General features: G+C 35.6%; 1 protein-coding gene across 3 annotated transcripts; it reads right to left on the bottom strand.

Annotated features, from left to right (window-relative positions):
* Positions 1-1,262: 1,262 nt before the first annotated feature.
* LOC113769955 lies at positions 1,263-16,374 on the bottom strand. Of its 3 annotated transcripts, none has more exons than XM_027314301.1 (7): positions 15,802-16,374; positions 6,980-7,291; positions 6,846-6,894; positions 6,477-6,771; positions 5,028-5,103; positions 1,892-2,105; positions 1,263-1,604 (listed from the first exon to the last, which is right to left on the bottom strand). In XM_027314301.1, exons 1-7 carry the CDS (start codon positions 16,144-16,146, stop codon positions 1,591-1,593), a joined length of 1,305 nt encoding a protein of 434 aa, XP_027170102.1. In that variant the 5' UTR covers positions 16,147-16,374; the 3' UTR covers positions 1,263-1,590. The 3 variants fall into 3 exon arrangements, with proteins under 3 accessions (XP_027170102.1, XP_027170103.1, XP_027170104.1); XM_027314302.1 differs by having other exon boundaries at positions 1,913-2,105; XM_027314303.1 differs by lacking the exon at positions 1,892-2,105.
* Positions 16,375-22,112: the final 5,738 nt, after the last annotated feature.

Here is a 22,112-nt window from a genome sequence, read left to right as displayed (position 1 = left end):
TGCAGTAGCATGTTTAGATTTCTAGGAAACTGATTTTATACCTTTTCATCAACATCATTAAGCAGTTCAATATAAGATTATTTATCAGGGTCAACATTAGGAATTTTGCATTTTCTCCCCATATTATGGATAACAATATCATGTGCGACGATAAATCTCATCTTATATTTAATGTAAATATTTAGATTTTGTGAAATGCAAGCATATACAATAAGCCACGCATATTATAAACAAGTACTGCATTGACTTTAGCACATAAACATAACATTATAGAGATTACATATACAACAGTAAACATAACTTTGTCTGATATTTTTCTGGAGTTTTTAGACAAATAACATCCCAGTAACCAAACTACTAATAGCATACATCATCTTAAGCAAAAGACTAACATTTGGACCAGTCTGCAATCAGGAAGCTTACTCCTATTGATAACACAAATTACACCAGCTACCTGATTTTCCAACTGGAAGATGGGTCTATACAACAAGCAAATGTTTGAACAACCTCACGGGTTGATCATGCATGATATAAAGGGATTCAATCACTATGTGCAAGATTTTAGTGTTCCTAGTTCTTATCCCTGATCTCTTTGTTTGAACAAAGAGCAAGAAGCAATAAATGAAGTTTCAACTCCAAGACCTTTGCACTTCCCTTTTGATGTGTCATTCTTATGACTCTAAAATTTCCCGCTCGTATGATTGTACAGTACCAGAAATTGATGCCAATCACCAATTTCTTGTGACTTTTACACACTTTGCTTCATAGTTTTTTTTCCATTATTCCAATTCATTTTATCATGATAATTTGCAAGGTAATTTCATCATTTAACTCTGATTGATGGAGACGTTTTGTCCACTCAATTTGACAAGGGAGTTAAGTGCTAATTTTGAAATAACAGGAGTGCAGGGTGAGATTAGACCTAACCTCATGGAAGGTTTCTGAAATTATCCCATATATATATATATATATATATATATATATTTCAAGGGCTAAATTTTACCATGAGTCGAGTTCACAAGGAAATGTGTTATTAGCCCTTTAGTTTTTGATAGGTTTTCATTAGCCTCGTTTAAAGAGCGTTAAACGGTCATCCCTCAAAGCTTGTAAGACTTTTAAGCAGCCTATGTCTACTGTTTTAAATTAGATTTTAGGGGCTAAATCGATTGAAAACGAATATTACCCCCTTTATACACAAGATCAGTATTAGAGAGCGTTAAGATTGATCCTCTACAAGGCGCGTAGTCTAGAAGAGGTGCTCATGACAAACCGAACCCAGGCTTTTAGATCTTCAAATGAGCATCATAAACAACATACTAAGCACAAGCTATACACATCAGAAGATCTCTAATGTCATCTTTCAATCAAAACAGTTGCTGCCATGATTTACTACAGTTTTTAGCAAGGAATTAAAAAGCAAATAGTTAGTGTAAATCTGCAGCAAGTTAGTCATCCACATACTGTTTCAGAAATCCGCAAACTGAACTTGTTTAGCGTGTAATTGGCATCTCCAGCTTTGAAGATTGCAGCCACATTTTGATTAACTGCAAAGTCAATTTCATAAATCTCTAGGTGAATCTGCAGCAGCAATTAGCATCCTTCACCTGTAATCAACATTTTCAACGTGAATCAAGGATGGCAACTGGCTAATTTTGACTCAGCACAGAAACAAATCAACATATCTGTGACACATCAAATAATAATTAAGATTTCAGAATGATATCGTGAATGAATTACCTGAGTGAGATCCTAAGGCCTATTCTCTCATGACAAATACTACTAACTTTATCGATGCTAATATCTTGACATAAATAGAACATTTCTCTTATTTCTTATTTTATTTTTTTCCATCAATCAACTGCAAATAAATTACACAAGTTCAGATACTTGCACGCATTGGCACGTTTATCACCATTACGAGTCTCTACAGATGAAGATGACTTCAGAATCCTTGACTCTTCAAAAGCAAGTCTCTTGTAAAGCAGCTTCTCGTGATTCACAAAGTCAATATATAGATCCCTTAGTTGCATTGCTGTCTTGTATGCTTCAGTTCCTGAAGGGACCACTTGTAATTCTTTTATCAACCTTTCCTTCTTGAACTCATCCTACAAGGCAAAACTCTTCTTCACAATAAATCTATTTCTTCACAAAGGAAATTTTCCAGTGCTGAATCAAAGCATGGTGAATAGTACTCTGGTAATAGGGGAAGTTGCACAAATACAGTAAGAACACTATTCAGCACATGCTGAATTTGGCACTTATCGGGTCTCCTTTTCATACATCCAATTTATAAAACACACCACACACACAGAAACATGCACCAAGATGAATAGAGGCTGGTTCAGATAATTCTACTCAAAGCTAATGAAAAGAATTAGAATGTGTTTGATAGAAATTGTAAAGCTTCGTTTTTAAGTCTCATTTCTTTTCTTTGTTTTTAAGAGATGCAGCAAACTTTGATGCATGTCAGATACGGTCGACTGCCACATGATCTATAGGTTTATGCAGTTTGTGGGAAAGTTTCCACTTGGGCATCCAAAATAAGTTTTGAGGATGAGGAGAACACTGTACAGCAATCGACCACTTTCAATTTTGGGTCTACTCAGGGAATTCTCCTTCACTCTGATTAATTCCTTTCCCAAGGCTGAATTTCTGCTTCTATTGTATACAAGAGTAACATTTTCATGTTAATGATTCTGGGACCTAAGAAAACCTTTATTTCCTCTATATCCATTGATTGTCAAAATCGTAGCTTCAGGATCAGTTTCCTACTGGATGTTGGGCATTACTTTGGATACAGACCATTTAAAACTAGTCAGTCGTGAAAAATTTGACGGTAGGAAAAAACAGCAGAAAGAGCAATGAAAGAGCAAAGCAAGAAAGTAAGAGCAAGAGTGGATTTCTGTAATTCTCTTATAGCAATCAAAGTAAACAACATTATCCAATCTGCTCTGACATCTAGACAACTATTACCACCCAAATTTTCCCTAGAACCATGACTTGGCCACTTCTGGGGAACGGACAAATTCAATGGCTAAGGAAACATAATGGTTAAGGATGCTATAGGTCTAGGAAAGGGGAAGTACCGGTTGCTGTTTTATATGGACGTACAAATCAAAATTTGACTCCAAAAGAAATCGTATTCTGCTTTCTGACCTAATTCAGCTTTCGATACCCTAAGACACACAACATTTCACAAATAATCTTTACACAATAAAAATGAGAATAGAAGACGAGTATCCTACCAATGGACAAAAGAAGACATGTTGAACTACCAAGAGCAACTCCCTTTGCACAAATAGCAGGAATGTTCTTTAAGAGTTTAACCCCTAATGATCCAAACATTTAACCTCAAGCAGAATTAAACCATTCCTGAATTTTTCCTATACCCATAATCTCAAAGAAGACCTCCAAATAGGAAATTCTATCAACTCTTTTGCAAAAGTTCCACTAAAATACTTATCACAATGGAAAAGGAAAATTCAATAAACATGCAATATTGTCTCAGAAAGCAATGATTCAGAGATGCTGATAGGAACCAAGCAATATCAAACAAGATCTGGTGGTAGAAGATACAAAAGTTCGTAAGGCAAGTCAGACCAGAAGGTTGAGTTGGTTACATCACAATGTCTTAAAGTGATATGGGATAAAGCCGTCACCAAGTCGAATAAAGAAGTAATCTTAGCTCTAGCTTGTTGAATATATCTAGATACATTAGCTTAATTTATAGTAATTAGATAGCCTAATTATGATAGCTTGATTTTGGGGGTGATTGATTGATTTCAATCTCATCTCATCTGCTCCCTCTTTCACTCACCATTCCTGACAGTGTATTTAATAAGAATGGGTTTCCACCAAACATGCCGTCGATCATCAAAAACCATCATCGCCCTACTAATGCTTCAAGCTGATAAAAATTCAAAATTTAAGTCATTCACTCTATAATGAGATAGTTTATTAGTTCCTAAGTTCCTCTCATGGAGGTGAATTATATGTTTTAACAATATAGGTGAGATCTACTTGTTTACTGTGTGAATTGTTTACCATGAAGGTTGTTACTTGAAAAATACATGAACCCTGTACTGTCTGAAATCATCTGATCACTGCATGAAGTTTGGGCAATTTTTTTTTTGGTGTTGGGGGGGGCTAGCAAGGGGCCAAGAAGAATGGAAGAATATGTCCTTCAAATAAAAAGACAGGATAAAGTTTTTCATGAGTCATCTTACATCACGAGAGTACCAAGTAATACAGCCTCAGAATTCTGTTTTCTCACAGATAGGCATATTTGTAACTGTAGACATATCAGGGTCTTGTGCCTCTACCCTGCTGAGAAAATATGTGCTGCATTCTTCGGAAACCATACATATACAGAAAAACCACATACAAATGGGAAGGTCCTCAGAATAGGACATAAGTACAGTGTTATAAAGTTACAACAGCCCTTTTCTAATCACAATCAAGCTCCCACGAGAGGGACACCTCAGTGGAGGAAACCATCTCCTCTTTCGTAGGTAGCATTACTACCACAGGCATCACAATGTCGGACCAATTTTTCAATCAATTTCTGTTGAAACTGTATTTGCTTATATTATTTATTACATAATACGTAAACATGTGAGGAGACCTGAGTACACTAGAAGCTTACAGAAAGAGCCTTGGATGACCATTAAAAAGATGAATAGTGTAGGAAGACCTTTATGGCCTCACAAGCCAAGAGATATCTTGCTATTTCCCAATACACTATGGAGGAGAGAACAGGATGACAGAAGTTATATCTTCGTCAGTTTTTGGTGGTGTCTTACCTCAAAGTCATTCTAGCTATACCACACTACCATGATTCTCCAACATGTCATTCTCCTAAATACTCTTCAGAATTATCTCATTGCTTCTTAGATTAACAGTTCAAAATGCCTTCTAACTCTGATTTTTCAAAGAGCAAATATACAACTGATGACAGGTGAATTGTTACGTACTTTCGATTGTCTTTTCCTTCCAAATTTCAAAATGTAAATCGGTAGCAATCATACCTGGGATTCATCAGGCAAGCTGCCTAGAGTTGCTTGAAATGCTCCACTCAACACCATCTTTCCTATAACCCATGGCCTGGAAAAAGATAATGGCTTTGCCATTCAATACACTAGTGCAGGAATCACATACTCAGCCAGTGAAATGTATGTACAAACCAACAACAGGATATCCACAATATATTTATAAACCACAAAATGTCACATGACTCTGTACCCCCTAGTTATATCCTTTACAATCTTTCCTAGCAAAGTCAACGGAACCTAATGGTATTCATGCCAAGTTTATTAAGGGACAGGACCCACAAGCATCTAATTTCAACCTTTCTGAAATTTCTATTTCAAGCTGTCTTTTTTAGGCTTCTCTAGCATTCTGTGCAACCTGCCCTCCATAAGCAGCATAAATCTTGTTAAGTCATCCAATAGCCCGAATAAGGAAAAGAAGAATGAACAGATTGGAATTTGAAGCATAGTACACACACAAGTTAATTCATTTAAGTACAGGCTTAGCCAGATAATAATCGTCTAGCCTGTCAGTTGGCAAATACTCATGTCTTAAGCTTCAGTTTTTAGAAAGCGATATCTGAATTTTCTCAAATGCTGCTGAAAGGCATGAATATTCTTTCCTGAGGTCTTATCCAAAAGACTGCAAATCAACCACATTTTCTTTCAAACTTAAACCCATTGAGTTCTACTTTGAAACAGCAAAAACTTATCCACAAAAGATAACGTCTCATGTACAACACATGTCCTAACCTAATACATACCAACATGATTAAGATATTTAGTTTGAGGTAATGTCCACAAATTGCCAAATAGGACGAGGGTAGCTGTTGCTTTCGGACTTTGGGGCTAAATTAATCATGAAAATCACAGCTCTGTTTGTTTAGGATTTTCTTCAGAAACATGTTTTAGGAACACTTCAAACACGTTTACAACCACATTTTCTTTGTCTCGCACAAACATTTATCAGTAAAGATGCTACATTACAAATTTTCTGAAAACATCCAAAAACAACAATCCAAACAGAGCCGACATAATACTTTCTGCCGTTTAGCTTTATTTCCAGAAAAGTTTTAGTAATTACCTTCTTACTTTTGAGAAACTGCAAGCAAAACAAATTACCATGGTGTAAGGTACCATTATGCATGTACATAAAATTGGCCCTAAATCTTGTGTCCAACCCACTTACCTTTTGAAGGTAGATGACTTGTAACATAAAAGTTAATAGAAACAGGAATAATACATTGTAAGACACAAGTCTCTATCCGAATATCTGACTGCATAAAGAAGCCAAAACAAATCTATGTATGTATGGAACCAGACTAATATCAATCATAAGAATCTAAATGAATATGGAAAAGAACAGAATGATGGAAACATTTCCAGTGTTGAAAGAAAAGAAGAAACCAGTTTTCAATTAAAGCTTTGAGCAGACAATATGCACTATACCTTCCCCTAGCAGAAACAATCAAGTGGTTAGGATTGATTAAAAACTCATAAATCTGATCAAGACTCTTTTTGGAAGTTGAAGCAATAGCTCCACTAGCAGAAGGCACTGATAATCGACTTGGAAACAGGTATGCTTGAGGTGAAACAGAGGTATTTTCATGAATGAATCGCCTAATTGATGATGCTGATAGATCATTCTCCAAATTGTCAATCAATATGTAATGGAGACGACCAGATTCAGCAGTGTCATATCCTCCCTTATCTTCATCAACATCGGCACCGAGGCTGACTCTTTCTGATGCCCAAACATAAAAGAGTAAATAAACTTCAAATAGGTAAACATTATTATCTGATTCAAGTTAAACACACCTTCATCTTTCGCTCTATTGCCACAGAAACTCTCAACCGCATCATCATCCTACAACCCAAGTAAACTTGTCAGCGAACGCTTCAAGCTCCTATGCAGACACACAGTTTGCATGAAAGCATAGCAAGCTACTTGCCTGCGATCTGCTTTTGGCTGAAGACTTCACACTGGAAGACAAGCAAATGACTTCTTTATGTTTTGATGGACCTCCAACTGTTGAAGTAGAGACTATGCAGGATTTGGAGCAAGCTATTTGCACATTCTGCTTTGCAAATTTTGCAAAGGAAACTATACTAAGGTCAGCTGGAGCAGCAACTTGGATGGTGCATATGTTTGCAATATTAACAATTGTCAATTTGCCAGATCTTGGACCATGCAGCCAGCATAGAATAAAAGTGCACCGACATTCATCTTCTCCATCTCTTAGTACATGTCCTTGATGGCGAACCTTACAAATCAAAAGCAAACAACAATAAGTAGAATGAATAACCTAAAGCAAAATAAAATTATTTTCTGAGCAGTTATATAATTGTTTCACTTTCTTTGAAGTTTAAAATGACATGTTATGCAGTGCACATATCAAATAAAATAAACTAAGTCTATTTGCCATTTCCAACTTAAAAGAAAAAAGTCTATTTGCCATTTCCAAATACTTTTCATTTGACCTTTATAGATCGGGTGTCAAGTGGTCTTTATAAGCAAAGTAAAAGAAAGAATAGGTGGAGGAGCTAGAGAAGAATTTGTGACAGAAAAAACGGAAGGCAATTATTTATATTCCTGTTACTATCAGGCTCCTTTTACTAAGTCTGACAAATCCATAGAACAGCATAATTCTCCAGACCTTACCATCTCTGAGACATGATAATTTCTTCATTCTCAGAATTCAATCTGCAACAAACTGTACTAAATAAAGGCCCAAATACCGTGACAAATATTGAAGGAATTCACTAAAGGTCTTTTACATACAAAGCAACTAGACTTTTGAAGCGATATACAAAGCTCTGAACCTTATATTTATTCACTACAGAAAGAGATTTCCTAGTTTTAAACTATCCACGGGATACACACACATCCGGACACATAAATGACCTCCTCATTGTCCGAGCCATTTAATTTTATGCCAGAAAAAACATATTTCCTGAAAAACAACCTATGTTCAGCTATAAGAATAATAGCATTACTCCAAAGATGCTCTCATCTCAAATCCTTCACTTCCTCCTGCACCAACTGCATGATTGGGACACACTAGAAGCAAGCTCTAGAGTACACAGAGCAAAGAAGAAATTTACTATTGGAACTTCACTTTCCTTGGATTACTTCCTTAGTAGCACGGAAATCAGGGAATTTCCAAATCCACCAGTTCACTTTAAAAGGGAAAAAATTCCACACAGCAATCTGCCTTTGACAAACACATTTGGATGCTGAATACGAGCTTTCGAAAAAAGAAAATGATACCTCCTCCATCCTGAAAAGATTGATGCTTTTCGGGACTTCAACTTTTTGTACAGTGATTTCATTGCCCATAATGAGCTTTTGTTCCAGGTTTATCCTTATCTCAACAAAAAAATGCACTAATAGAAAGTATTGCAGGCCCATATAAGCCAGCAAATAGAAGTTCACATTCATTGGAGGGAGTTAGAAGCACGGGTAGGCCACATGTTAAGTTGTTGACTTTTCACTCTCCTTATCTCCTTTGCCAAATTCAAATTACTTTAGTCGCCTCATTCATTATTTCCAATCAATCAAGTAAGTTGTAGACTTGCCAAATGACGAAATGAATGTGACAAATATTTTGGGACAGATCCGAAAAGAAAGTATGATAGTATCACTGGGATGGAGGGAAATATTTAACAGGTCACCAAATGTGAGGAAAATATGTTGAGCCAAAATAAACAAAGGATTTTTTTTTCCTTTTTTTTTTAATTTTTAATTTTTTGTCTTGCAGGGTTGCAGGAAAGTGAGTTACCTGGAGGCCTTAAGAAAGCCTAAGATGATATGCTAGTAACCCCCTTGAAGTCCTGTAAAAAATGATATCAGAAGCATTCCTAGGGTGATTTGTTAAAAAAAAAAAGAAGCGCGCCGCGTCACAAAAGAAAATTACGTCCAAGATTGCCTCTGATCAATTTCTATTACATTCCATATAACACTGGTTAATCCTAACTTGCCATTTTCTTTGCACAGTAGATGTACAGTCAACCTCTAATTCTAACTTATCAATCTGCAAATCCCAAGCCAAGATGAACCCTAGTCTTACGGCCCTGGACCAGTAGCCAAAATTTCCTGCATATACCATCCTTGTCCACAATCATCTACGAATAATCCATCCATGGCCACAGATTTACGATGATGACACTACCATCCATGTGCAAGTTAAACCAACCTGGCAATGGAGTATTGGAGATAACCATCTGAACAGCTGCTATCCCCTCCCAATAGATGTTCCACAGATGAAAAGAAGTCCATGGATCTTCTTTACCCTAAAACAACTATGAAGAAAGTAGCTTAGGTAGAAATAACACCAATCCTCTGCCAAAGAACTCCTAAAGTAGCAACAAATAAAATATTCCAGGGGCAGTTGAAACTGAAAAAGTGGATTAGACACTAGCAGCAGTACCTTATGTCCAGCGGGAGCACTTGCCCCACTAACACGAGAAAAATGTGCATTATGGACATAATGATTTGGAAAAACATTTATTTTGCCCCACTAATTTGTAAAAAAATCTATGCATATATGAAGTATTCATTGTAGTAACCAGATATCAGCATCATCCACTACATTAACTACTACAATCCTAAATTTATTCCCCAAAAAATTACTGTTCTTTTGATAAGTTGAAGGTTATTGGGTTCTTGTGCTTTCTTAGGTTACTTATTGAAACTAATGTACTATACTATTTCAGAGCAATCTTTAAATATACAGAGCAGTATTTTTCCAAAAGTCCCATTGTCAAGTGATATCGATAAATAGCACATCGTATGCGCTTGTTAAACAAGTATGATGCTTTACTTGCTATGTAAACAGAATTACTACAAACAACCACATAGAAAATTGAAATGAATTTGCTGTTACTTGTGCTCCCAATTAAAAATAATCCTGGGTCTGCCTAACAGACCTACAGTTTCATCAATAAGGTCTTGCTTCAGAAAGTCATAATTTATGGATCTGAAGAAAGTAGCATAAGCGAGACTACAAGCATATCTAAGACCACACAATGCTTGAACAACCAGTGTCTTGCAGAGCACGCAAGGAAGTCTCTGCTGCACAACCACGTGTTTAGCAAATATCAGACTTGGTCCCATCTTTCCTTTCTAAAAGCACCATTCAAAATCCTTCCCAAACCATTTTAGTCCATTTTTCAAATAATTCTGTATTTAGCCCATAGACTACAATCAGCCAATGAGGACATTTCAACTTCCAAGCTTTTTAAACCAAAAGATCATCATTTTCTCAAACATTCTCAGCACTTTTTTAAGAATGTGTTTTACCAGTCCAAGAGAACTTAGTATTACAATCAATAACATTGGCCAAAGGACATTTCAGGTCCAAGGATCAAATCAGAACAGTGTTATTTTCCCATTCAAAAGCTACACAATCCAACCGTAACCATGATTGACATTCTGAAAACTACAAGCAAAGCCTTTCCAAGTATAATTAATCAATAATTTTGCTCAAGCATTAAAAAAAATCAGCCCAAATAGCTTATTTCCCTTGACTAAAGTTCAATCCATTTTCAGCCATAATGGCAGAGTTTATCTCCCTCAAGGTTTTGATGCCAAGATCCTCTTTGACCTTGGTTCTCGTAACCATGTCCCAATTGACAAGGTGGATGATGTGATTAGTGTTATTAATCTAATTGAAGCCCATCAAAACTATCACACTTTTCAAGGAAAATTTACAGAATATAAATGGAAGGGCAGAAGTAACAAAATTGACAAAAGTCAACCTTTTAGCCTTAGTTTCCAGCCCTGCATTCTACATTTGCACTCACTCCGCTATGCAATTATTAGTCTGGGCATTAACTTTCCATGTATTATGGGAACCCTAAGATACTTTCCAAAGTCATTGGTTACATTTTGTTTTACACTAGCACATAATTCTGCTAGCCACAATTCTGAGAGGCTTAGATTTCGCACTGGAGGGGAGGGGGAAGGGGGGCAAAACAGACACAGTGAAGTTAATGCTTGTAAAATTAGAAAACAAAATGATATCATCTGCAAAACAAATGTGAGACGTGCACCATTTTGAGAAGACTTACAAGGTGCCAATCCTTTCATTGTACCAGATGATTATTATATGTAAACAACACAATTTTAGGGACAAAAAGTACTGCCCTCCCTGTCTAAGGTTTAAAGAAAGCGATTATCGCAACTTTCCAAAAGATAGCAAGAGCAGAACACTCCACAATGCCATTACAGTGTTTACCAATGCTGTAGAGAGCCCGAATACAATATGGTATTGTCTAAGAGAAGCCCAATTAAACTTAAATATTTAAGTCATTTTATGCATCAATTTTCCTAAACATATTGCATCTTCAGCATGCCTCGTAGAGACAAAACTAATTTGCAGTGGACCAATACAGCTCAGCAAAGACTTAATTCTGTTTATGATAACTTTCACGAGCAATTTGTAGACCGCGTTGAAAAGAGGTATGTCATAAATTTTCTGACTTTCTCATGAGAATCCAACTTGGGGATTAGAAGTCAAAAACCTGCTCTCATAGTCTCCTCAAGGATATTACAAATCAAGTTATATTTCATTGATCAATTTATGCGACTATCAATATAAAACTATAAGCATGAAAACCTTTAACATGTCCCAATCCTGCTACCATTCCCCAGTAGCAATTCCCAAAACTGAAATTTCATTCTATTTTCTTTCTAAAGAATTTAGCATTTTCATCTCCAAAGGACACCCAATTTACTCTATTTCTTTAAAACCAAGAAAATGTTAGTCTTAAAAGGAGCATCTTATCAAGTTCTTTAACCAAATGCTTTTCAAGATTGACCAATGTAAACGAAGAAAAAAGGGAGAGAAAAATACTCTTCTTCATCTCATTCTTGGACTACACAATATACAAATATATATACACAAGTGGATACCATAATCATATGATACTATAATCATACTATTACCTAATTAATATATGATACTATAATCACATGATACTATAATCACATGATACTATAATCAATCAAATCTAATCTTTCCTAATATTTACAATATCAAATCTTTCCATAATATCAGATTATATATCTTCAACACTCCCCCTCAAGATGGAGCATAGATGTTAATCATGCCCATCTTGCCATAAATGTAATAAATTCTCGGACCATTTAGAGGCTTAGTGAAGATATCAGCTAACTGTTCTCCAGTTCTCACATGACTGGTGCAAAAATAATTTTGTATCTTCCCTTAGCCAAACCGTCTTCTCTTCCCCATCAACGGGTGGGTCATCAGTGAGATGATCATCTCTATCGATGCTGCGCAGAAATATCCGAATAGTTTTACTCCAATCCAATCCAAAAATTTTTTTTCACTCAATTTGTGTTCAGTAATTTTTTGATGTTGTAGGAATAACATCAGAAATTGCTGGTTTCATCTCTCTACTACTACCTTTCATATCTGCCATTATAATTCACACAAGAAAGACCTAAAAGTGACTCAATAGGGTCACGACCTAAAAGTGACTCGATAGGGTCACGTCAAAAGACAAACTGATAACAGAGATTCACACAAAACCCAAAAGTGACTCAATAGGGTCACGACCTAAAAGTGACTCAATAGGGTCACGTCAAAAGACAAACTGATAACAGAGATTCACACAAGAAAAATCCAAAAGTGACTCAATAGAGTCACGACCTAAAAGTGACTCAATAGGGTCACGTCAAAAGACATGCTAATAACAGAGCTTGAAGCTCTGATACCATGTAAACGAAGACAAAAGGGAGAGAAAAATACTCTTCTTCATCTCATTCTTGGACTACACAATATACAAATATATATACACAAGTGGATACCATAATCATATGATACTATAATCATACTATTACCTAATTAATATATGATACTATAATCACATGATATTATAATCATATGATACTATAATCAATCAAATCTAATCTTTCCTAATATTTACAATATCAAATCTTTCCATAATATCAGATTACATATCTTCAACAACCAAAAACATGGACTTCAGTTCTTACATTTGCCTCTTGCTAAGGAAAAGCTTACAAAGCAACATACCAAAACAACTCACTCAGACACGCATAAAAGGCACATATAACAATGGTTGAAACTGAAGAAAGTGGCACAATCAAGTATAGAAGCTTATCTAGACCGCATAATGCTCGAATAATCACATTCAGTCAAATCTAGATAAGTACAATCAGACTTGGCCATATGTCTTTCCTTTCTAAGAGCACAATTAAGAATCTTTCAATAAGCCATTTTCTGTCGAGTCTAGATAACTACAATCAGTCAATAAGGACATTCCAACTTCCCAATTTTTTTCAAAGAATCACCATTTTCTTGAACAATAACAGCACTTTATAACATGATGTCTCTGATAAATTCTTAATGTCTGTAACATTCAGTCCTTTATTGCCTTTAACAGTCCAATTGAACTCAAACAGTATCATCATCAACGAGCCCAGCCAAAAGGACATTGCAGATCAATGAAACAGAAAGGTATGTTCCCACAATTCACAAGCTACAAAACAACTGCATGAATGTCTGACATTCTGGAACATGAAGCATTTCCAAGTATAAGAATCAGTTTCCAACTCAGCATCTAAACTTAAGCCCCTTAACCAATTTGAAAGAAAAACATCAGCTCATAAAACTTGTTTCCCTTGAGTAAGGTCCCATCCAATCTCAACCAGCATGGCCACGTGGTTTTGATGCCAAGAGCTCCTTCAAGCTTGGTTCAAGTAACTATATCCCAATTGGAAAGGTGAATAGTTTGACTAGTATTGTTACCACAAAGATATTATCATTGAAGCCTGTCAATTTTATCAGGACTGTTTCATAGTAACCAAGTTGTTCACCAATATAAATGGAAGAACAGAAGTAACAAAATAAACCTGCCAATGGTACATAGATATTTAAGTTTCCAGCCCTGCATCTCAGATTTGTACTTTCTCCCCTATACAATTACAAGCCTGGGCACTAATTATCCCAAGAATCAAGGGAAGCCCAGAATACCAAAGATTTTAGTTATTTTCTCTTTTAGAATCATTCTTATTCTAGGTAAAGAAAAATTTTTGACTTGCTGTGGCTAATCTTTTTTGTCCAGTATGCGGACTAAGCTCATGAATAACCTTCTTCAACTTTTATGCACCTTGAGTTGTAGCTCTAGAAAATAAAATAAGATCATCCCAAAACAAAAAAATGAAGTAAGTGATGCATGTGGACAATTTTGAGTCCCTACCATTCAATGTAAAAGACAGATGGACACGGTTAACAAGGATTGCCCTGCCTAACTTCCTGTCCTAGTTTTAAAGAAAGGTGTCAATGCACCATTCCAAATGATGGCAAGATAAGTAGCCTCCATGCTGTCATTAGCGTATGTAGGGAGTAGGAAACGCATTAGAACAGGACAATGTCTACAAGACCCCCAATTTTACATACTTAAGCCTTTTCTGAGTCGATTGTCATAAACATGCCCCCATCACTAGCATGATCTTAGGCATGAAACTACTTCGCTGAGGACCAATTAAGTGAATCGGCAAGGATTTAATTCTATGAACAGCAACCTCCACCAGCAATTTGTAAACCACGTTGCACAGAGGTAAAGGCCTGAAATGTCCAACTTTCTGAGGAAAATCCAACTTGGATAAGAACTCAAAAGACTTCTATCCTTTCTTCAGGAACATTACCAATCAAATGTTCATCAATCAATTTATGGCATTATCTATGGAAAACTAAAACATCAAAACCTTTAAGATGCCCTGATTCTGTCACCATTCCCCATAGAGCAATTCTCATAGCAGAAATTTTGTTCCTTTTTCCTTCTACTAAGTTTAGCATTTTTCGTCTCCCGATGACATCCATTTTACTCTAAAGTTCAAAAGCCCAAAAAAAATGGTTAATCTTAAAAGAAGAATCTTATCAAATTGTTCAAACATCTTTAAAAAGGAACCAAAAAAGGATATACTTTAATTCTTACCTAAAGATGCCAATTATTCTAGAAAAGTTTACAAATAATGCACCAATAACAACTTAAGGCACTTGTAATTATACCTTACACAGCATAAAGGAGCCTTCCTCCACTAGACACTAAACCGATAAAACTATACATATCTCTGTGAAGATATAAAATTACTAGGAACTGTTATTGGGACTCCCTTAACTGTTTAGCAGTGTAAATTAGACAAACATTAACACTTCTACAGTCAGTCCATTTATATATGAAGTTGTAATTAAAATAAAAAAGGCGTTCCATTAATAACCATGGAAATTTCAATAACAATTCCCACAAGTCAATCCTGAAAGAAAATTAGTAAAAAGTGCTTTTGGATGTGCAAGTCGACATAGCAAGATTTACGATTACACGCCTAAATTACACCTAACTTAACATATGAATATACCCTCTTTTGTTGCACCCGCCGTTTAGACACTTTCCCAATTTAGTTTCACTTTTGCTAAAAAACATTTGCCAAACCCTTATTAGTTACCAATTGTTGTTCAGAGTACTCTACATATACCAAACAAAAAATTTGCCGAACTTTTATTAGTAACCAATTGTTGTTCAGGGAATTCTACATACACCAAACAATGTATTAAAAAACTAAAAAATACACCAAACAATGCTTGGAAATTCTAGTAAGAGATGCTCTTTATAATTTAAACAACACCAAATCTCGTCACCTTTTATACTAATTAAGAATTTCAGTGGGGCCATTTTCACTAATTTTCTATAACACAGCCACAATCAGAATCTATAGTGCACTTACATCGTCCACAACAGCGTCGTAATATCGGAGATCATCGAGTCCAAAGCTAAGCGCCGCACAAACCTTCTTGCCTTTAACAAGCTGGTAGCAATCTCTGTCCTGGAGCTGCTCCGACACCGACCGGAACCTCTTCACGAACTCCTCGACTGCAGCCTGGTTTTCAAATTCGTCGGCTCTAAATTTCAGGTCAGAAGCCTCTGAAAACCCTTCCAATTTTACCACTAAACTTTTCTCGTCATTGTCCAAGATCACCCTCGCACTGTACCAGGCGTCATCGTCTTTGGATCGGTATTCTATGTCATAATCCCCGGTCGTATTATGGCCCTCATGCATCACATCCGCCATGGAAATAGTAATAGTACTATAGCAAGAGAGTAAGCTAAAAATGTGAGTCTGAAGAAGGTAAGGGTTCACGGAGGAGGCATCTCCGGGGACGGGAAAAAGAGTTCCAGAAGTTTCCGGCGACACTGGACTGAGAGGATTTTAAGTTTGAAAACAATTTTTCGGTTTTGATTGTCTCAGGCAGGTGTACAACCGACGTAAATGGTGGTAGACTGGTAGTATTTGCTTGTACGGTCCTCCATAAGCTACTGCATTTTGACGAGTTGTCACAAGACTTTAAAAACACACATCCGACGGACGATCAATTGACATGTATTGAACTTGTACCGGTCTCTACAGAGAACCGATTGCTTTCATGCCAACTCCTCAGTTTATGAAATATTTATTTTTATTTTTACCTCTTTTTGGTTAATTTTTCTAATCCTATGACTATGACTAGAGATGTCCGTGTGAGGATCTGAAAAATTATTTTAAATTTTCTCTATTTTTGAAAATTAATTTATATTTTTTTAAATTTTATTTTACTTATTTATTTGCTAGTCTTAATTTGACAATAATTTTAAATGATAGGTTAAGATTTTTATCATTTCCCTTTTTATATTTTGGTACATGTTAAGTTTCGTAGAGTATTATGGTAGTTTGACCGATTTGTAAGATGTGTGCATTATTTGGTGGAAGAAACAAGTGTAGTACTAGAGAGATTATGTAATTAAAAGTGTTAAGAGTTTATTAGAAAAACACAAGATAGACATATCAAGAGGCAAAGAGATAGGCATTAACCATGCCTTGACAAGTGTCGCGCATCCATGAAATCTTGACCAAGACTTGGACCAAGAGAAAACTTTGTTTATCTTCCAAAATTAACTCAAAACCTTCACTTTTCTCTTCTTTGTGGCCAAACTTAAGGGAGAGAGAGAAGGGAGAAAACTTTCAAATTTTATCTTGATTTCCTAGCTAGATATGTGAAGAATCCAAAGATCAACCTTAATCCACTCCGATAAATCTTGAGTTAAGTTTGGAGGTGAGCCTTTAGTGGAGTAACTTGAGGAAAAAAGCCCTTGTTTTGTATTTTTTGTTGGAGGTTTGAAGGTATGAAACTAAGGAACTTGCTTCTCTTTCAATTCTTGCAATTTATTTGCATATGACTTGAATATGGGAATTTTGTGGCTGGTTTCATGGATTTGTGATGTTGTTGGAATTTTTCAACTTTTATTTATATTTTTCCAGCCATGAATTGGGAGTTTCTAGCTTTGATTTGGATATGAAAGTTTGGATACGAAGATTTCTAGCTTTGGTATGAAATTCTAGTTTCAAAATAGGATTTTTCAACTTTAGTTGTGAATTTCAAGCCAAGGGTTTAATTTTTCCAACTTGAGTATGTGATGGTTATATGCTATGTATATGCTTGATTTAGTGAGTTGCTGGCTTGGTATGTATATGCTTGATTTGAGGCTGTCTTGTGGTGAGAATGAAGCCTTGAAAATGGCTGGAAATTAGGGAAAAATAATAGAAAATGCTGCTGAAATTTTGTTTCTCTTTTCTTGTGATATGAGTGATGGTTGAGGTGTAAATTTAGAGCAATTTTGTTTTCCTCTTGCATATGATTTTACTTAAAACACTTGTTACAGTCTATTTCTTTGCATGTGTGTTAGTTTCGAATCAAAACAAAAAGGTTTAAGTAGGGAATAAAACTAGTTTTCCAAAGTCATTGCTTGCTAGAAAATTTTCGCAGAAAGCCCTGCACAGATTTGGAAAATTTGCTATAATTTTGTGTAGAAAAGTTGGAATTGAGTTCCGTTTATTGCGTTTGAAACTAGACTCATAGCTTTTTTAACCGTGTAAAATTCATGGTTTGGTTCACTTTCTAAAAAATACCAGCAAAAGTGAGGTTGACAAATCCAAAACTGTCCTGTTTTTGCACTTAGTTGAGCAGTGAATTGAGACTGAGATTTGACTAATTTATGGGCTGAATTTTATGAAGGTATCTTCTAGAGAGTTGCAAAATTTTGGGTCTATTTTCTAACGATATAAGATTTATGATTTTTTGACTCACAGGACTCAAGTTATACTTTTTCAAAAAATATTACCAATGCTGGAAATTTTATCAAAATGATTGAGTGGGATTTGGGAAACTTTGGAAAACATTTTCTGGATTTTAAACCTTATTTTGGTGAGATTTTGGAGTTTTAAATTGCTCTCCTCACTTTTAGAATACATTTAGACTTTTCCTTGATTTGCACTTTCAAATTTGCCCTTGAATCTTACGTGTTGAGATGCCATCTTGTATAAGCTTGTGGTTCATAGTTGAGTCTAATATGCGAACTTTGTTCACTTAAACTTTGGATGGTTGGACCATAATATCTTTATTTTAGTTATTCTTAGGGTTTGTTAGTGAACATGAGCATAACTCGAGGACGAACTTTTGACATTTACTCTACTAATATCGGCGAGTGTTCCTTGAATTGGACCCTTGCCCTTCGTTGCCAGTCGACTCGAGTCAGAAGAGGACTCGGTCGGGCTGCTGGTTACCCTAGGATAATGTTTGATATACTCGAGTATTACCATGAAATCTGGTAGAGAATTGGCTAGTGAATTCAATGCAATGAAATCAATGAATGAATGACAAGAACACTGAAGGAATTTTCACTTGCATATGTTTTCTAATGTCGGAGGAATAAGAAAAATGGTTGGCGAATGAATGAATAAATGACTTGAATGAATAGCTCCAAGTGAGTACGTATCCTTTCAATGAATGAATAATTGATTCTTGAATGACTACTTATTACCGTACCAAGTGTGCAAAGTGTTAAATGTAAATGTTTTCGTGTTTTGCCTACTTGAATATTTGTTTGTGAGCCTCACTGGATTTTTACCTCATTCCATTAGTTTGTTTTTCTTATAGGAGTGGATGTTGGAGCAAGTAAGCGTGAACTAGTGTGTATAAGTTTCTTGTACATGTACTTTTATGGATTGAATGTATTTGGGATATTTGACAATGTAAAACTACGTTTCATTTTTGGCTTGTAAATGAAATTGAATTATGGTTGATTTGAGAACCTTCTACGTTAATCTAGAGGCATGAAAGACTATTTCCACAATGTAAGTGAGTGAATCCTAGCGAGAGTTGGGCAGACGATCCGTCAAACCCTTGGGTACGCTCTAGGGGAAGGTAGGGTCATCACAGTCAGAATGGGTAATTTGGACGGATTTGAATTGGTTAAAATAGGTAATGGGTATAAGTGAGTCAATCCATTTATACCCATTTAATTAGATGGGTATAAATAAAAAAGTCAAAAAAGGAATTGGGTAACCCAATTACCTATTTATAACCCATTATTTTAATTTTTTGTAAACTCATTTAAATTCATTTTTGCAAACCAAGTTATCAATTTATACCACCCTTTACACCCATCATTAGTTTTAAATATTTACTTATAATGTTCAATAAACCTAATTATTATTTTTTTTCCATCTATATTCTATGTCGTAAAATTACATACTATTATATAATTGAACAATAAGAATATAAAAATTTGAACTAAGTACTATAAAAGTTAACATAAAAACTTAATCAAAAAATTTTGAACTCCTAGTATTTTTTTCGTGCGTAAATTTAAATTTTCATTTTGAAAAGATAGGAAAAAAAGCTATAACTTGTCATAAATTGGTAATGCTGAAAAATGAATAAGTCAACAAGAAAAGAGAAATTAAAATAATAAGATAAAACCAACAAATAATACTAATAAAGAAACAAAAGTAGTTAACATCATGAGAAAATGAAGAATCTGAAAAAAAAAAAGGGTGGGGGAAGAGAGGAGGTTTAAGAGAAGACAATTCTAAATAGGTTAATTGGATTTGATGGGTTACCCAATAATACTCATTTAATAAATGTGATGCGAAGGAGAACATCGAGCAAACCATGCAAGTCGAACAAGTGAAGGTTCCCCTCAGCCTAGTCACTCGAGCACGTGCCAAGAAAATGAAGGAAGCACTCCACCTTCTAGTTCAAGCCGTCCAAGCCTAAGTTGGGAGGCCTCGAACCATAGAAAGCCTTGCATGTGAGGATGAAAGACAAATCACCTTGGTGGAGGCCTTGAACGATGAAGATGGCCTTGCTTGAAGGTCACGGCACCCCTTGGAGTATCGTGATTAATCATAGTTATTAGAGTTTTTTTCATATTTTGTTAGTAGTGTTAGTTTAGAACAATAAAGCTCATGTTGAGCCTTGGACCGAGTAGAAGGCTTTTTGGAAGCCCATTTGGCCAACCTTAGCTAGGAGCACGTGATACGAACTCGACCCAACAAGAACCTGTCTTGAAGAACCGAATCGATCAGGCAGCGGAAGGATCTATCTTGATCAGGATATGGAACAATAACTACCTTGCTAGATCTAAAGAGAATCTGTCTTTAGAAACCTAATGGATTGGTTATTGGATTGAAAGAACAAGATGATGTGATCATCTTGCCTTGAACACCACAAGTATCCAAGCTAAATACTTGATACAGTTCAAGAAGAAACTCAAGTTCCATCAAGGAACTCTATAAAAGGAGACAACTCTCTTTTTATTAATTCATCTTCAATATCATATATTCTTGAATAGTTAAATAAAGTTGGCTATTTATAGCCTTACAAGACTCAAAACCCTAATCTAAATTGGAAACAATATAAGTTTCCTTATTTGACTTGACTTCCAAACTTGACACAACTTCCTAAACAAATTTGGAAGCAATTAACTACTTTCCTAAAACTCTAATTCAACTAGAATAGGAAACTAACTAACTCAAATTGGCTTAACAATGGTCAACATGACCTTAGCCTTTATTCCCTAATTCAAACAACTTACTTAACTCTCAAATTAACTCTAATTAACAACTAACATTGCTGAAAACTCAATTAAATAAATAATAACAAGAAATAAGCATGATATGGGGTTGGATCTTCAATGATTCTCGAGCTCGATTGCACCATCAACCATTATTGGAATGTGAAGACTTGTAAAATGAATTTTCTTGGACTTGAAAGGAATCCAAATCTTCATGTTCTCATCAACACGGGCCTAGCCCTTTGTGGATTTTCGGCCATCTAGTAGTATTATTAGAAGTAGGGCAATTACTTGTATTTGGGGACAGATTTCGTTTAATACAAAATTGAGAGTTCTCTCATTGGCTTCTGATGAGCTTTTCTTGAAGTTCTTAGATTAATTCCCTAGGATCTTTAAGTTGACTTATCAATCTAGAATCACACTAGATTGTGGTGTCTTCTACACTATACCAAGATTCGTTAGGCACGTGATTAACGGGTCAAGATTCCATCAACCCCAACGTGTTCCGTCCTTCTAGATCCTGTGCGCTTGTCTCTTGAGAGTTTCATCACAAGTTGGCGACGTTCTTATCAGTTGGTATCAGAGCTAGTTGAGGTACCACGTTATATCCTTTGTTTTAGTTGTCTTGAGTCAGTTTTATCCTTCAAATCTCGTTTTAGGTCCTTAGGGTTTGCGTCAACTCGTTGGTAAGGTTCTTGTGAAGCCGCCAATTCTGTTTTGTCTTGTTAGTGTGCTGTCTGCAATTTTCCAGAATTGTTTCAGTATTTTCGTGTGTTGTTTCTGCCCAAGTTTCATCCATAAGTCTGTTGATTTTGTGTTCAAATCATTAGAGTCAAAAAAATAATAATTCCAGTCGCTAGGACGTTCTTTGTTCTTGTCGCATTGTGCCCTTGTGTCTTGTGCAATCTGTTCAACAATTTCTAGTCACTACTTGCTTCTGAACTTTGTCCAGATTATAGTTGTCTTGTGCAACTTTGCCCAGCAAAAGTGTCAAAAAAAAAGTAAAAGAGTCACGTACCTTGTTGTGTTTTCGTTACAAGTTGCTGGAATTTCGTTTTGGGAATTGCTGAATTTCTGTTTGCCTATTGTCGTGAGTTTGGTTGTTTTTATTGCAAGCCTTGGATACCATAACATAATTGGGGGAAT

This window comes from Coffea eugenioides, chromosome 5 (assembly GCF_003713205.1).
Source record: "Coffea eugenioides isolate CCC68of chromosome 5, Ceug_1.0, whole genome shotgun sequence".
NCBI lineage: Eukaryota > Viridiplantae > Streptophyta > Magnoliopsida > Gentianales > Rubiaceae > Coffea > Coffea eugenioides.
This window is presented reverse-complemented; position numbering and strand designations above follow the sequence as displayed.

What these genes read in the sequence shown, in the direction of transcription:
- LOC113769955 (XM_027314301.1), bottom strand. Translation starts at nt 16,146, where the DNA reads ATGGCGGATGTGATGCATGAGGGCCATAATACGACCGGGGATTATGAC. An exon ending in ATTGTTTCTGCTAGGGGAAG is followed by an intron (nt 5,104 to 6,476) that starts GTATAGTGCATA and finishes ATCTTTTTCCAG; the next exon opens with GCCATGGGTTATAGGAAAGA. An exon ending in GCTTGCCTGATGAATCCCAG is followed by an intron (nt 2,106 to 5,027) that starts GTATGATTGCTA and finishes TTTGCCTTGTAG; the next exon opens with GATGAGTTCAAGAAGGAAAG.